Here is a 16,596-nt window from a genome sequence, read left to right on the forward strand (position 1 = left end):
CCAGGGTCATTGTCGGAGTTGCCTCAGCTGTTATCCGGATCATGCCAGATAGCAAGACTCATCGATATCGTATGTCGCTCTGTTTCTCATCACTATACAGCCACTCAAACGAATCATCAGGGTGCAGACATTGAGGACACAGAATATGCCGAAATTTCAACCTAGTGAACAACCTCAAAACAGACATAGCAAAGGTATTTATATAGCTACAGTCAACAGAGGAAAATCAATGAGTTAACAGTTCTTGTCACCAGGTTCTGCACTAGGGACCATGACTAGGCCTGAGAGGCGCTACAAACCCTATGACGCCAGATTTTCACTGCATCATAACAAGCAACTGGAGTCAGAATTATTCAGTGATGCTGTTCTGTAAGCAAAGCAGCCTCATTCTCAATGCCTGAACTGATCTATTCTTGTTTGACAGAAAAACAACCACTGCTACACAGCGGCGGCCTGCCTATATACAAAGTTTAGAGGCATATGTTGATCATCTCACCAATCAAATGATTAATTTTCAAATTCCTCTTTTCTCTATGGATCTGATTATGATGGAGGGCCCAAATGGATTACCTATTTCACAATTAAAGGTGCAATCTCTATTATTTACATATATAATATAGTCGATCAAACTCTTCAAAACATAGGGAATGGTTGCTGCTTTTCAGCATGACTTGGACAAAGTTGACAAGATGTATGGGAAAATATGAAGGCAGATTGTCATATGTTGATTACTTTTGTCCTTGATGGACTGTCAAAAGAACTGTCATGTCTGTTGTCACCATTCACTAGATGAGCATGCAGGGCTGATTTTACTCAAACATGAGAGACCTTGATAGCCTAGAACTCGAGAAGAAGGTCAGAGTCTGAATCCGGACAGATTGATGGTCCGCGCGCCCCGCTGACGTAAGCGGTCCCCTCGCGCAAGCGCTTGTGCCTGTGGCTCCAGGACCCCGGACCACCGCCGCCGCCCATGACCACATCGCCGCCTGCGGACGTGAGAGCGGGATTTCAAACCACAAAAAGAATCTCAGTAGAACACTAGGTTAGTTTCCTAATTTTTGATATTTTTAACGGACTCTGTGGGTGAACCAGGGCCAGATGGTGAGATTCGCACAAATGAGGCGTGAGAAAATGCCGCGGGTGGGCGTTGACTGCCTAAAACGGTAACACCGTTGAGGGCCCCACGCGCGCCTGTGGGACCGTAAATTTCCCCCGCTGGGACCGTCAATCTAGCGGGACGAAGAGTGCTGCGACACGGGCGGATCCTGACGGGCAGCCGCGCTGCGGTGGGGGCGAGGCAGTGTGGCTTTGTAGAGTAAGGGATTTGGAGCTAACGCGCGTTCACTGTCTACCTGTTGGCTACTTCCCTGACCTGCATACAAGCAAAGGAAACGATATTCCTGCTTCTACCCGATGTCTGTCCAACCGAGAGTCGAGGAGAGACCAGAAGCCAGATGCTTACGTGTGATAGCTGATCCTGAGGGGGCCTGAGGCCTGATACATGATGACTCGTAGCGTTCACAGAGCCATCACACGTCAAGAGCGAACGAGAGAGAAAGCCGTTCCCCAGTCATGGCCGACTCAGACAGAGACCCTGAAAAGCTCTGGCTCGAGACGCCTCTGGTGTACTCTCCACATATATCCGCAAGGCTGGGATGTAACGCCTATCTAAAGCTAGAGGTGAGCAACTGCGCAGTCCAATGACTCCTCCAATCCCAAGATATACCACGATCATCCTTGTATCACACAGACCCTCCAACCATCGCAATCCTTCAAGTACCGCGGAATAATGCCGGCCTAGCCGTCGCTTGTGTGAGCAAAAGGCTGGGGGCACGATGCACCGTGTACTTGCATGAAGGCGTCAGCGCATCTACGATCGATTTCTTACAGCGAGAAGGGCGGAGGTTGTTTCTGTAGGTACGTGTTACCTGCACGCCCGCAGGAAGGCTAGGAAGCTGTCAAATTGAATACAAATGCGTATGTACAGCGACTACCTGGTTAGTCAAACGCACAAGCTCACTGTTCGATAACAGGGTGATGGTGCCGCCGCATGACGACCCCACTGGTGTGGGCAGGCCACGGATCGATGGTTGCGGAGATCGCTCGCCAGCTCCCACCGGGAATCAAGCCTGATGCTGTCTTCTGCAGCGTCGGCGGAAGAGGGCTGGCCGGAGGCATAATGTACGGCTGCAAATCTATTGGATGGGATGACGGTGAGCATGCGTTCTGCGAGTATCCCACTTCGGAACTCAACCGTGTGCAGTGCTCCTTGTCGCATTGGAGCCAACCGGCTCCAACTGCTTCTACCAGTCGCTCGCTGCGAACGCTGGAGCGCGCCGGCGTCCAGCACTCTCCCAGAAGACATTTGCGTAGAGCATAATGCCATTCACAATGTGGAAGTAGCTCACCTATCCAAGTTGACTTCCCGGGCCATTTCCCTCGGAGCTTCCTCTCCCGCAGCAACAGTCGTGAAGATGGCACTGAAGAGAAGCGGAGGTGCCGAAAGCGTGTGCATGCCTGACGAGACGATTATGCAAGCTGCACTTCTCTTTGCAGGTGTGTAACAGATCAATCGACCCTCGTCTGCACATATGAAACTGAACGTCCGGTTTACATTCGCGCTGACAGAAGAGTACAAGGTGCTAGTGGAGCTTGCTTGCGCAGCCACACTCACCCCTGCATACAAACCGGATTTATTCAACAAGCTTTCACCACCGTCGTCAACGACGACACCGAGAACGGCAGTCTTCATTGTCTGTGGCGGGTTCAAGATTTCGTTGGAGGGGATGGAAGAGTACAAGAAGCTTCTTGAGGCAGACGCAGAGCGCGGTGGACAGTGGACAGTGCTGTGCCATGGCGAGCAATGGGACGTCACGGTGGAGAAATGAGACAGAGTAGTAGTACAATAGCAGGCGTATCGAGCACGAAGGCTATAACAGTGCACGATAGATATGTATGTTGCCTTGACCACAAATGTGACTTCAACACTAGCAGTGGGTGGCGATGGTGTACTCACGTAGCATATTGGTGATACACGGACCATCTTATGTGCAAATGAGCGCCGAACTCCTTTTCCGATGCTAATCACAGAAGACGCTCGCTCACACTGGAGTCTGAAGTAGCAGACGCCTCTCTCTGCCGTTCTGCCTGCCTTCCTTTCAGCTCTGCGTGCTTTGTATCTTGCGAATCCCTCCTTCAGTGCATCATGGTTGGTTCAGTGCATCATGGTTGGTGAGGTGATTCTACGGGAGCTAAATTTTAGCCCAGTCCTTCTGTGCGTCAGGTGCCAATGAGACGTACTGTAGCGAGTCGTTCCTCTGGTGGGAAGATTTTGCCCCTGTACTATAGCGAGTGAACAGACATTAAATGAGTCCCCTGGGTTTCGCGGGACTAGACCAATTGCCCAAGTTACACCCACCGTCAAGATGTGGCGGTTGTATCAGTCAGGGTCACCGTAGTGCATCATCACCGCTACAGGGAGGAAGACGTAGACGGCAAACTTGAATACGTCGAGGTTCGGACCACCCATGATGTATGGCCTATGAGTGCGGGCGGTTGACTAAGTCCAGTGGGTGTGTACAGGATCGCCCGACCTGCTAGCTATTCGAGCGACGTCGTTCGCGGCAAGGGAGACAAGAACTGAATCCGGAATCGACAACTTGGTCTTCGCAGTGCCCAGAGCTCACTCCTAAGCGCCCCTTTCTTGATGTCCAGGTGAAGGCTCAAGTCGATGCCTCCTTAATGGCTTTTCATAGTACCTAAACTCTTTGCGCTAGGGATTCTCTTGGAATGCCCATCAATCTTCCTACTCTGAGACCGACAGCTCAATATTCAATATGCACATGTCAGGATTGGTTTCAGGCCAGTTTTCCTAATTCAATTTAAATCTAGGTATGTGACAACCCGACTACATTCTGCAAAGCGTGATATCGTACAACACCCCGAAACTTCCGTGAACGCGGATCCGACATACAGGTCAAATACAGGTCTTCCATCCCACAAGCGTTTCTCGCTGACTACTCGTACCCCCTCAAATTTATTGAAAGAGCCCGTTCAGTCTTGAGCATTTCGCCAGGTCCAGTACGATCTTTATTCATGTATACCAATGAGGTTCCTTGATCAGCACCCCATACATTTACGTAAAATGTGAAAGAAGCACGACGCACGATATCTACCACGAGCCGGTCGATCATTCACGCGCTCAGGTTCTCGCGTACGACAACACGCAGGATCTCCACGTCCTGCAGCGTGGGGGCGAGCTCGTAGTTGGGCACGATCCAGCTCCTGGCACGAAGCAGGGTCTGCACCCAGCGCTGCTGCACGCCAGGGTTCTTCTGACGATACTCTTCCGAGAAGCGGAAGGAGACAACCGGCAAGCCGGGAACATAACTCTACGAAAGTCAGTCGCATCAGGATGATGCACAGGCTAGGAGGGAGAAGTTCAGACACACCTCGACGTTCTCCTCATCGAATCCGAGTCCAACCGCTTGCTTTGCGGCACCTAACATACTCTCCGCCGGCCAGTGAATGTCACTCAACACCACGAACAACCCGCTCTTCTCCAGCACCCGACTCAACAACCTCGCATTTTTCAAATCTGCCAACGTGACAGCACGGTACGCCTCCCATCCGAGGTGCACAAAGTTGAAGACTGCGCAATGATCGGATGCGCTGCGCGCGAGAAGTTGAGCGAGAACGAGTACTCCACCGAGCGGAGGTACTGCAGCTCGAAGATGAGGTCCTTCGGAAGGAATTTCTGGGAGCGCCACACAACCCAGCCTACGCCGACGTACGACAGACCGAACTTGTGGCCCGAAGTATTGATGGAGACGACACGCGGGATGCGGAAATCCCACTCGAGCTTCGGCGTCGCGAAGGGCGCGATGAAGCCGCCAGATGCACCGTCGACGTGAATGGGTACCGAATGGCCAGTACGCGCCTCGTACTCGTCAAGCAGCTCAGCCATCTCTTCGACAGGTTTGTGATAACCGGTATATGTACCTGGTCCACAATTAGTCTCACGTTCACCCGATGTCTGTATGAATTATAAATCACTCACTTCCAAGAATGACATATACCCCTATCGTATTCTCGTCGATGTATTCCATCGCCTTCTTCGGGTCAAGACGATAATGGCTCTCTTCCGAGATCGGCACGAGACGCGCCTCCACATCAAAGTAGCGAGCAAACTTCTCGAGTGCGACCTGCGCGTTCGCGCCCATGACGATGTTGGGGCCGGGATCGTGGATGCTTTTGCCCTCTGCCTTGCGCTTCTCCTGCCAGATACGCTTCATTGCGGGCCCGCCGGACTGGATCGCCTCGTAGGAGCCGGTGGTGGCAGTGCCGATGGCATGCTCGTGGCTCGGGGAGTGCCAGAAGTCGGTGAGGATGGACGCGCAGCGCGTCTGCGAAGGCAATGCCGTCTTAGCAGAATGTCGTTAAGTGGATAAATGTGCATACGCACGGGTCATGGGGTACTCATCTTGGTCAATGAGATTCTTGCCGATATTCGCCATCATCAACTGGTCAGCCTGCTTGGGCATCCAGGTGTGGACGAAAGAGGCAAGATTCAGCAGGGGAATGCCGTCAAGAGAGCGCTCGTCGTGAAGGAGCTGGTACGTTGCCTCCGCATCCGTGCCCTGAGAACAGCCGCATGAGGGGAGGTGAGACTATGTTAAAGCCCCGATCAAGGTACTTCACCTTAGAGGGTAATTTGTACGACCCTTTTGTGGGGCCATCCAGGGCAAACAAGCTCGAGATGAACAGACTTCCGATCACTACATCCTGTGCGAAGCTGCAATCTCGTCCTTGTCTCTCCGCTCGTGAATCTCATACTGTCTTTAGATGGTTGCGTTTCTATCGATCGGAACGTACGACTATGGTACGCTCTGTTGCGCAGGAATAGTCTGGTGATTGTACACAGGAAAAAGAACCTTGCCCGGCTCCATGACGGCTGTGAAGACATTGCTTTTTGACACGAATTTCACGCGAAGAGCAAAACGTTAGCATCAGATGACATCAAAATCACAGAACAACCAGCGACACTTCTAGAGTCGACTACCGATACAGTGACATGACCGATAAAGCAAGCACAACATGTGTAGGTCATCTAGACGATACATCAAGACAGTTTTCCGCGCGCATCGACACGCTGGGAGGAACATCTGGCCAGACGAATATCGCACTGTTGCCAGGCCAGGCACTGCGGGCATAGTCCGCAGCGAACAATGAATATAGACATATCCAGGAGAGGGAATTTGGAGGTTGGTAAAGGGGCAGTGATCCCAGCGGAGTGGGGCCACAGGGTCGGGTAGAGGGCTTCGCAACGGTGAGCCACTCAGTATAGCGGAGTCAAGAAAGGCTGCGAGTTTCGCCTCTCTTCACCTAACCCGAGGTTGCGTATGTGACAAACGCATTGAAGTCATGAAACTCGGGGTTCGTCGTGAACGTATACGCGTCTCCAGGATCAACAGTGAGCACCATCTGCCCGTTGCGCACAGGCGTGCCGGCCATGTCTGCGCCGTGCGTAAGGTCCATCGAGAGCTGAGTCACACCTGCCTCGATGGCGACGGCGGAGTTGCTCATCGACGACGTCGCCAGCGTGATGGTCCCTTGCTCAGTCACCAACATGACTGCCCACAGGTCTTCGGTCTGCGGAGACACGGTGAACGATTAGCGCGAGACTGATAGCGGAGAGCAGAGTAGAAAGCAATGGACGCACCAGCTGATAGTTGGTCGGCGGACCGATCATGTCATTCCATGTGCTAGCGTCTTTGGCACGCGGGCGCGCCCAAAGATACAGCTGATCCTGCATGATCGCGGGGTACACGCCCGTGCGGAATGCCGTCGCGTAGTAGTACGTCATCGCCAGCCAGCCTGCAGGCCCTATCAGCGTCATCGTTGTGTGACCAAATTTCCATGGCATTCGACACACCGGTATAGTTCATCCTATCAACTCAGTTCTGTGAGTTGGGCTGCACGCCCTCGATGGTCCTGATGTAGTGCGACTCGCCATAGTTGTTGAATGTGATAACCTCGACGACGTCGATGCTGTCGCGGTTTGCGATGATCGTGTCCATCGATTGCTGTACCGGTGGCAGTCCGAGAGGCACATAGACTGTGCAATGCAGACGTCAGCACAACCTCAGTCAGGATGGCAAGCTCAGACTCAAGTTCTCGTCTAACGTATTCTTTCCATAGTGCATGTATAACCACAGGCTCACGGGGGCGATGAATGTTATCCCGTTATCAGAGCTCAACAGGGCCACTCATGTACTGGGAACCGCTAGCGAATGAGCCCGTGATCGCGTTCGACTCGGACTGAATGGAGCCGCTGAAAACCGCGACGGGCAGGTATGTCAAAAGGCCAGATTCAGACAATTGTGGTGGCCAACCCCATTGCACTGATGAGTACAATGACAGTGCTTAGCAATTTGGGAAAGTTCCACAAAAAGCTTACCTTAAACACTCCGTCCATCACAGCATCGAACGTCGAGAACGAGCTGGCGTCCACGAGGAATGCAGACACGAAGTGCATCGCATTGCTCCCCGTCAGCTGGTCAATGAGCAGAGTCGTCCACCCCTCAGCTGCGCTCGACTGGGGGAATGTGCAATCCAAGCTGGAGAATGTGGACGCGAATACCTGCACATTCTTCGTGAGCTGGTTCGGGTGAGACGCGTACGTTGTGATATACATCGTCAGCGTGGAAGCGTCCGAGGCGTCCCCACAGGGAAGCACGGACATGTCGAAAGACATGAATAACTTGAAGCCCGTGCCCGAATTCTCTGCGGTTCGTTATCTGCACGAGCAGGTCGGCATATAGTATGCCGCGGGTGGAAGAAAAGACGCACGCATTCGCAACTCGGGCAGGCTGCCAAGAGTCAGAGCCAAAATTGAGTGAAAAGCCATGCAGGCCGGACTCGTAGGTGAGGTAGTGTCTGCGAGCCAGTCGTCTTGAATATACGGATAGGTGCTGCCCAGTATGTGGTGTGCCACGACAAGCTTCCTCGAGGTGTCGCGCTTAGTCTTCGGACTCACAGCGGCTGAGTGGTGGCGAGATGGTGACAGAGGAAGGGGAGGAGCGACGCCGGCCAGGGTGAGAAGAACGAAGGAGGAAAACATGGTAGAAGCGCGCATGCCAATAGCAAGATTTTGTACAAGACAACAGAGAACTGGATGAGATGGCACAAAATACAAGTCGAAAACGATCGTCAGCAGAGAATGTGAGCACAAGGCAAAGGAAAGAAGGCAGGAAGAAAGAACAGAGCGGCAGGCGCAAGGAGCTCAACAAAGTCAAGAGGGCGAAAGGATACGAACTGAAGTGAAGCCAGAAAGTCGCCCGGACATTCTAAGGAGGCAGAAGGGCGGCAATCGAGTGGCACAACAAGGCATGGACCATGACGGACGCACCTGCTTTCTGACCGCAAGCGCGACGCCATCGCATCTGATTGGACATCGATGAATGTCGATGCGGCGATGATGATGGCGGCGCTGGAGAATATGGTATCAAAATCATGAGCGTGTCAGGGCCAGAGGATCTACAAGGAAGCAGGAGGAGCGGGACCGAAGGCAGAACAAAAAATGCATGGGCTGAGGAGATTGACTTAACGTTGCGCACGGAACTTCCCTATCGGGATGACTCCTGATAAGGAAAGCTTCAGCTCAGCTATCGCCGAAGAAACGAACGTGGAGCACCGGCTAGTTAAGGTAAGCGCCGGTCAAGGAAATCGGCGCGTGGCAAACAAACGTAGGATCTTACTGACAACCAAAACGATTTCAGAATGCAACTTAACATTTTTCCTCACATATCTTGACCTGATACGATGCGCAGGTCACGCTCGGTAGACCTGCCATCGTCGGGACCGAACCCGGCTGCGGGTAAGCCGTTGCAGTTCCTCAGACTCTGCTTTCTGCCACGGGCTTACGTCGCTTACAGTACCTGACGTGCCCACGGTCGAGGTAAGCGCCGGTCGTGGGGATTTGACCAGCATATAAGCTAATTTGTAGAATACCCGTTAGAGGAGCTTGCAACCGTGGATACCCCCAACGTCAGAGCTAGCTAAGTCCTAGCTCAGTTGCACGCCTGTGAACCTGCTGTGACCATCCTCCTCGGACCGAAACCCCGCACCTTCTTCACTCCAAGACGAAGCTCCGAAGCATGCTCTATCTCACCATCTCTCAATTATTATTCTGGACACTTGCTTTCCACCGGCCAGCCCCATCATTATCATTCACACTGCGCGGACCGCTAGCCTGGGCTGATATACCCCTCTGGCCCCCTCGCCGCCTTTCTCCACTGACGTCCTCAGCAGCGGTATGTCTTCCATTCTCCTTTCCTTCAGCGGCGCGAGTTCTCACCCGTCTCTGCGCTGAACAGCATTCACAGCAACCTCATTGCACGCCTCCTCACGACCACTTTCCCTTCTTCCCACAAACCCGCACCGCGGATACTCGTCCGACGTTGTTTATAGCACCCAAACTCCCAACCCTTACCCCATCTTCATCCCGAAGCGGCCTGTTTTCCTTCGTAGCTGCTGATCCTCTTCATTTCTTCTTTAGATTCTTTCTCTCACTGCCAACGCCTCTTCTCATCCTCCTGCAACATGTCCTGAGTCTCATCTCCTTCACCGCAAGCCACTGTGATAAACGTGGTATCATCCTTCTCTTCCTGCATGCCGCCATCAATAACGCCATCATATTCCCGCCGTCGAGCAAACTCCAGCGCCGGTCCATCATCGCTCCTCGTACGCCGCACCAGCAAGCCCGATGCTATCATTTCCCTTTTCACACTTTCTTCTCCTTCGTTCCCTACCCTCAGTGCATCGCATCGCATCGTCGCACCTCTTCCGCGCTCAGTCTTCTCGGCAAGGCACACCCAGGCACAGTCTCAACCGGCCCAACCTCAAATTTGCTCAATGTTCCCTTTCCCGAGCATTAGCATGTCCACCGCGACTGCCACAGGCAAGGTGCACGTGCCCCGCGATACACTACCGCTCGTCTTCGTCCCGTTCACGCCGATCATGGCATCTCCCATAGTGACGCCCGGATTAGCACATCCCAAGAGGGCCGCGAGCCCGGGTCGTTGGCGGTCCTTTTGCAAGACTTAGCGACAGCGCTATTAGACTACTTGACATGCGGAGACAAGGAAGTTGTGCGGACCTCCTCGGAGAGCAGCAGTCATGGGTGCCAGAAGGGAGATGTGCCAGAGACAACTATGTGGATTTCTACCCCGCCGACGCCCCCATCGAAGCTATTCATCTTACTCGCACGCACGAGAAGCAAGAGTAGGAGCAGGAGCAGGAGCGCTCGCCCTGCATCTGTGGCTGTCCTTCCTGCTCCATGCAGCCCGAGCGTTGCAGTCCCACCTTTACCCTCGTCCGTGTATCTCTCCGCGATGTCCTCCTGTGGATGGCACCACCGGCAAAGCGGCCGCGCATATATGCCAGATCGGCGACGAAGAATGTCTCTCCAGCCGAATTTATCGAAGTCGCAGCTGCAGTCGCCCATGACGGGCTCGGCGGCATCGTCATCCTTGCACGAATATTCAAGGTTGCTGGAAGGGGCCTCAAGTCCATTGCGCTCGTCGGTTTCTGCAGTAGCTGGTACAAGGGAATGCTCAATAGCAAGCTCGACGCTGGCCAGCTCGAGAAAACTGTTCCATCTGCACGCGGAAGACGGCGAGGCAGCGCGGGGAGAGGGAAGAGCGGCAAAGTAAGCGATATTCACTCTTCGGACTGTGTATCCGAGTGAAAAGAGACAGCGTTGATCGCGGACGTCCAGGCAGCGCGCGTTCACAGATGGATATGAGTCCACGCGAGTCGCGCAATGCGATGGAAGTGGAACGGCAGACGGGGAGCTCTGCAAGGCGGCGGTGGCGGCGCGCACAGAGGTAGACGTCGAGCGACTGCATCCGGCGACGCAGCGGTATCACGGATCGAGCTCCTCGCGACCGAGGCCGGGTAACGTCATGGACCTGCACGTGCTCGTGACAGTGCATACCTCTGCCCGTTCTGATCGCCGCGCACAGGTCTATCTTGAGCAGCTCCCAACGCTGGCAGCATCATCATCCTCGTCTGCGCTATCGTTTCCTGTGCTGGGCCTTGCGAGGAGCCTTCCGTCTTCTCGTTCATCATTTCTGCATCCCTCTACTTCTGCTACGCCTTCTGTGTCTGTTAGCTCGCAGTTGGAGCTCAGGCTTGGATCGAATTCAGGTCATGGGCCGCCGGTGGATAGTGAGAAGGAAGTGAAGAAGGGGGCATAAGCGGGAGAAGAGCAAGGAGAGGATCAAGGGCAAGACAAAGGAGAAGGATCCACCGCCTCACTCGCATTCATCGGCATCAAAAGGCAAGCACATGCGTGGGCCTATCCTGGCGGAGAAGGACATGCGCACGATGTACAGGAACGCAAAAGAGTTGTTGCGATTTCACGATGCTTTCGTGCGCGAGCTCCAGGATGCCGTTGGCGTGTATGGCTTGGGGCAGGCGTTCGTCCTCGATGATCAGGAGAAGATGCGTGTGGGTGGGGCTGGAGGGATTGACAGTGGAGGGCGTTGATGAGGTCGTGGCAGAGAAATTCGTCAGCCAGGTGCGTACATCGCTGCTGAGCTGGGTATATGCGTGTTGTTGAACATTGGTGCGCGGCATCTTGCAGGCACCGTCATTCAGCATCTTCGAGACGTTTTGCTAGGACACAACGAGGTCGCGAACTTGATTCGGAATTTCCAGGAGAGTTATCCAGGCGATTGGGACGCATATGAGCAGCGCTGTCCCCTCCTTGTCGCCGACATCGAGCTCAGTGCTGTTTTCGGCTTGTCCGATGACCGCTCTGCTCCAGCAGGGAACGGTCTTCCTACATCAGCAACAATGACCGTGCCTATGTATGTCTCCTCCGCTCACCGACTCTGCTCGTAAGAAGCGGAGACATTCCACGACTTCACTTTCCCTTTTGTCGTCTCCTCCTCGTGCGGATGCTATTCCTCCCACATACCTCACCCTAGCAGTCGAGAGCGTGTACGTGAAGGCTCTTCCAGCTCCGCGCTTGGACACCCGCGCAAGTCCTCACAGTCGCAAGCCACCCGCTTAAAGTTCATCAAGCCCGTCCAGCGGATCTGCAAGTACCCTGTGCTACTCGATCAGCTGAAAACGAAACGGCCGCGAACGCAGAGTGGGATTGATACGAGCACACGGATGTCACCGCATGTCGAGTGGAGCGAGCGAATTGAGCTGGGCTCGGATATCGTGGATCGCGCCAATGAGGCGATGCGCCTGGTCGTCAGGCTGGTCAATCCAGCGAGTGAGATCAGGACGCGTATAGTCCGGTCGGCGCTGATCGCGTCGCACATGGTGCTCACTGTGCCGCCGGTGTCGTCGGCGTCACATCATGGACGTGGGCACAGTCACTCCTTTTCATCCATGGGATCGTCGTATCGCCCAAATGCGCAGGGCTTGTCGCCAGAGTTCATTGCGTCGCTCGGCACGTGTCATCTGGCTGGTGCGTTGGACGTCATTCAGCATCCTCCTTTGCACACTCCTGGTGGCGGCCCGTTGCGGGCGAAGTACCTCGTACCATGGGCGGTTACATCGTCTTGGTCAAGATACCTAAGAGCGGTAAGATCTATGAACCACGATATTGGTTCTCCTCGGCTGGTTTAACCGTTGAGGACCTTAAGACGATGATTGTGAGCGATTGATGCGTTGTATGATTGAACAGCTCCACTGATCATAAGATGCAGCCTCTCTGCTGTTCTCCTTCGGCCTCTTCGGACACGGTCATCACCTGCAGTTTGCAGCGTTGTGCCACGTGAAGATCATCTGGTTGGCAGCTATCCAACGCGCCCTGGCGGTACCTGCGCAACGGGTGAACGAGCGTCTTGAAAGCTTACCAGAGGACGAGAAGCTCCTCCTGATGCCTGCGGCAGAGGAAGGTGCTCCGGAGTGGACAACAAACCCCTTGCCCGCCATCCAATCATTTCTGAGTTCGAAGGCCAGGGAGATGATCCACGTTCCGATGCGCTTGCGGCGTGACAGGGTTCCCTTGAGAAGTCATCAACTATGGCGATACTGGATAGTATCGCCCTCAGACAGGGACAGATGCAAGTAGCATTCTTTGCTGCTCTGAACCGATGTAACTCTACTGCGTTCATAGAGGCGCTCTTCTTCCTAATGACTCACGACTCCTCCACATGTGTTATGCGGCCGTCTTCTCAGGTATGCCAGCAGGTCGACCATGGTCTCCACGATGTCTTCTCGGCAGAGTGTATGGCTGCACGGTCCCAAGCCATGTTGCACGAACAAGATCTTTTTCAGCCACGGAAGATGCCGGGAGCGGTGATGCCAAGTTCCAGTTCAGCGCTGAGCATTAGTGGAGCGGTGGCGTTTGCGTCGAGAAGGAGACGTGATAATTCTGGGGGTTCGACACAAGGGCTCCTTGGGTACTTACGCAGACCAGGTTGACTCTGAGGCCAGTGCAAAGACGCTGACCACGCTTACTGTGAGGGCCAAGTCAATAAGTACGAGAAAAAGCAGGAAATCGCTCCCGTCGATCGTGCCTGCTGGAGCATCTATCCTGTCGAACGTAGAGTCGGAGGTTGAGAACGATGGTCCAGTGGCCCGGGGCATGACAGTTCTGCTGGTTTGCCGCGTGGCATTGCTCGTCGACCGCTTCCTCTAATGCCGAATCTGTCCTACCTAGCCCAGTCGATGCCGTGGTGCCACTTCGGGAAAATGTCCCTCAGGATGCGACTCTCCGTCCATCAGACGTGCTGATGGTCAGCGTTGTTGAACAATTGGAGCACAAGCGGACGCTTCCATGGTCGACAACGTGAAGCACTTTTACTACTCCCACCCAGCGTCCTCGTTCTCATCGTCCGGCCACACCTCCCCTGTTCCTGAATCCCCTTCAGGCTGTTCTCCAGGAGCCGGAAGCGGAACCGCACAATGGCTTCATATGCATTACGGAGCACTACATAGCCGCACTCTTGAGCTGGCTAATCCGATCAGAACAATATATATTGGCCATCATAGACGAGTCTCGAATCCTCGCAATTGACTTTCTCCACTTTAAAAACGAAATCCCCACTTCTCTCTACGGTCCTGCGTCTCTAACGCCTTTCGTCGACTCACATAAGTGTCTGCCGATAGCTGTGACGTCGCTGAAGATCCTTTCCAAAGGAAGACTCAGTATGTATGGTAAGATAATCCAGCAGGGTTCTAATTTACGTACCTTCTGTAGTGCTCAAACCAGCGGTTGTTATGGCTCGTTGTCGTGAAGCGGTACGTGTAGTCTGTCGTTTGTTTTGAAACCTAATTGTATCGGCAATGATGTAAAATGAACGCGAGTAACATAATAAAAATGATATCCGACTTACCAAATTTGTACACTCCTGGTGGACATGTTGAGCTGCGCCGCAAGATCAGCTCGTTCTTCAGTTGAAGGATAGGCATTCTTGAAAAAGAAGTCTGTAAGGATGCGCAACTGTTCTGCGTCAGTGCGCCTTCGTTTTTTTTTTACTTTGGGCTGGCGGTAACTGGATGCATTCGGCACTGATGCAGGTGCCGACATGGCATTATTTAGACGGATCTGCGGTACGTGGATAGGAGGAAGAATGATAGGTCCTTGCGCATAGCCGACTCCTTGTGTGTAGCCATATCCTTGTGTGTAGCCGAATCCTTGTGTATAGCCGAATCCTTGTGTCTAGCTGATTGGCCACTGAGGTCCATAGTGTCGAGGACCTGGAGAAAGGACCAAATTCATTTTTTATCGATCAAAAATCAAATTTTGAAAAATACTTTCCTTCAGGACTCGGTATCGGTGGAAAGGCATTCTGCCCACCATGATAGGTGTGCATTTGGTCATATGGCATCATCCAACTTGCTCGCGCACTGTGAGAGTCACGCTGCATGTGGACTAGGAGCAGAAGGAATGAAGGAATGCATGCATTGGACACTGATATAGATCTCGGAGAACAAGGATCACCCATAATCATGTTTACATCACCAGTCATCCAATCATGGTAAAATTCTCGTCTTCTGCACATGAAGGAGCTAGCACTGACCAATAGGCCCTCGCCCACAAATTATCAATGAGAAGTTACCCATATATGTTCAAATGTTACCAATGAGATGTGGCTCCTATATATTAACAATGAGATGCGGACCATGTATGGTCAAATATGACCGGATGCCCGGCACAGTTTCTTCTTTAAGAGAAGCCTGAAAACGACCTTCGACGCTTCTCATTTGATGCTTCTGTTCTCACAGCTTTGTATGAACTTTCAAAACTGGTCACTGATGATCTTAAGAATTAAACTTTAGAATGCTTCCCACTTTGGTCCGTGGTCAATTGCATGCGCTATCACCTGCGCGAATAGAATTTCCTTCTGGAGCTCTACACTGCCACTTCTTTCCCCTGCCTTGATTGATCTTGATAGGCCAAGACTATAGTATGTCGGAGATCACCAAAAATTCTCCTCATGCACACAATAGTAGCTTTTCTTCATTGCCAGAGGTGCTTCATTTAATCTTAGAACAGGATGTTGTTTAATACATTTGACAGTCATTGCCTATATCCAGCTATTCATCACTCAGTGGTGCATTGGGTGCCACTGCAGTGGAACCATTGAGCTCTGCGACTCCTGCTCTCAACAGAGACATGAGTCATGTGCCAGAAGCAGTGGATGATGATGAGCATGCAGCAATTGGTGGTAGTATCCATCGATTCAAGGTCAATCATGTCCAGTATTTGACAGAAGAGCTTAGATTCATCTTAACCGATCCGTAGGTTCAAATTCTACTAACTGTTGAATTCCTTCTGATTTTACTAGAGTCACAATCCAGGGATCTCGACGGTCATGGTACTATATGAGGTCCCTGGAGACATACATCTTATATGCTCGGCAAGCTCTCTCAATGGCGGGCATGACACCAGTTAGAATGCAGCATGTAGCCGACAATTCTGATTCTGCCATGTCAGTGAGGTCGACCCAGGTATGTCAACTTTGTTCCATAGAGGCTGTTTGTTGACACCAAAATTTCAGGCAGTTTTCCTGCTAATGCGGCAAATTCTGTCAAAGCGAGTTGCCGATTTGAGACAATTGGAGCAGGAAAGGAAATGTTTGTGATCGCCGTCGCTGACGACGAATGTTCCTTCTCAAGGGCATCTGGTTCGAGACATTAAAAGACGAAGCATATATCCAAGCACCAGGAAATTGATTCTTCATTATCGGTAGCTATTGACATCGCTGTCTTGATGAAGGCCCGCCGAAACAATGCGGGGCATTTACAAGTACAATCCCGAAGCCATAAATCGTTACGATTGGCTCGCAAGTCACGGATCGCTGCCTTCTGCATGATATGAAGTAGATTCGGTTACAAACTCGTACGGACATTGATAAGTAACGTTCACGACTCGTTCTCGGCATTGATGCGCGTGTGAGCTATGCGCCAATGATACAATGTACGAATTGATTATGGGCTCCATCTGTTATAGAGGCAAAGCCTACGATCGCAACCTGAATGAATCGCCTGTATCAGAGATACTTCCGCCTTTGCCAGACCTGTTTAAATGTACTGTTGTTGCCATGCACATCCCGTTTGATG

The 16,596-nt window shown here is 52.6% G+C and overlaps 4 protein-coding genes across 4 annotated transcripts; 2 read left to right on the top strand and 2 right to left on the bottom strand.

The window, feature by feature from the left end:
- Positions 1–1,572: 1,572 nt before the first annotated feature.
- LAESUDRAFT_739042 (tryptophan synthase beta subunit-like PLP-dependent enzyme) lies at positions 1,573–2,888 on the top strand (the record flags this gene model as incomplete). The annotated part of the gene is made up of 7 exons (XM_040910967.1): positions 1,573–1,657; positions 1,721–1,904; positions 2,034–2,067; positions 2,099–2,213; positions 2,264–2,309; positions 2,333–2,556; positions 2,629–2,888. The coding sequence occupies 7 exons, from the start codon at positions 1,573–1,575 to the stop codon at positions 2,886–2,888; spliced, it is 948 nt and encodes a 315-aa protein (XP_040759473.1).
- A 1,305-nt stretch (positions 2,889–4,193) lies between these two features.
- Positions 4,194–6,898, bottom strand: LAESUDRAFT_745297 (glutamate decarboxylase; the record flags this gene model as incomplete). The annotated part of the gene is made up of 6 exons (XM_040911365.1): positions 4,194–4,391; positions 4,452–4,671; positions 4,698–5,001; positions 5,060–5,361; positions 5,461–5,639; positions 6,722–6,898. 6 exons carry the CDS (start codon positions 6,896–6,898, stop codon positions 4,194–4,196), a joined length of 1,380 nt encoding a protein of 459 aa, XP_040759474.1.
- A 58-nt stretch (positions 6,899–6,956) lies between these two features.
- Positions 6,957–8,122, bottom strand: LAESUDRAFT_763476 (glycoside hydrolase family 71 protein; the record flags this gene model as incomplete). Its single annotated transcript, XM_040913263.1, has 3 exons — positions 6,957–7,085; positions 7,460–7,785; positions 7,852–8,122. 3 exons carry the CDS (start codon positions 8,120–8,122, stop codon positions 6,957–6,959), a joined length of 726 nt encoding a protein of 241 aa, XP_040759475.1.
- A 513-nt stretch (positions 8,123–8,635) lies between these two features.
- Positions 8,636–16,118, top strand: LAESUDRAFT_717317 (uncharacterized protein; the record flags this gene model as incomplete). Its single annotated transcript, XM_040907321.1, is given in 23 exon segments — positions 8,636–8,707; positions 8,832–8,878; positions 9,560–9,744; positions 9,819–9,966; positions 10,037–10,325; positions 10,346–10,711; positions 10,785–11,243; positions 11,263–11,518; positions 11,651–11,876; positions 11,997–12,490; positions 12,511–12,677; positions 12,782–13,095; positions 13,145–13,206; positions 13,443–13,630; positions 13,902–14,178; positions 14,231–14,271; positions 14,551–14,583; positions 14,798–14,838; positions 15,313–15,328; positions 15,429–15,440; positions 15,554–15,774; positions 15,822–15,984; positions 16,035–16,118. The coding sequence occupies 23 exon segments, from the start codon at positions 8,636–8,638 to the stop codon at positions 16,116–16,118; spliced, it is 4,161 nt and encodes a 1,386-aa protein (XP_040759476.1).
- Positions 16,119–16,596: the final 478 nt, after the last annotated feature.

This window comes from Laetiporus sulphureus (assembly GCF_001632365.1).
Source record: "Laetiporus sulphureus 93-53 unplaced genomic scaffold LAESUscaffold_56, whole genome shotgun sequence".
In the NCBI taxonomy this organism is placed as follows: Eukaryota; Fungi; Basidiomycota; class Agaricomycetes; order Polyporales; family Laetiporaceae; genus Laetiporus; species Laetiporus sulphureus.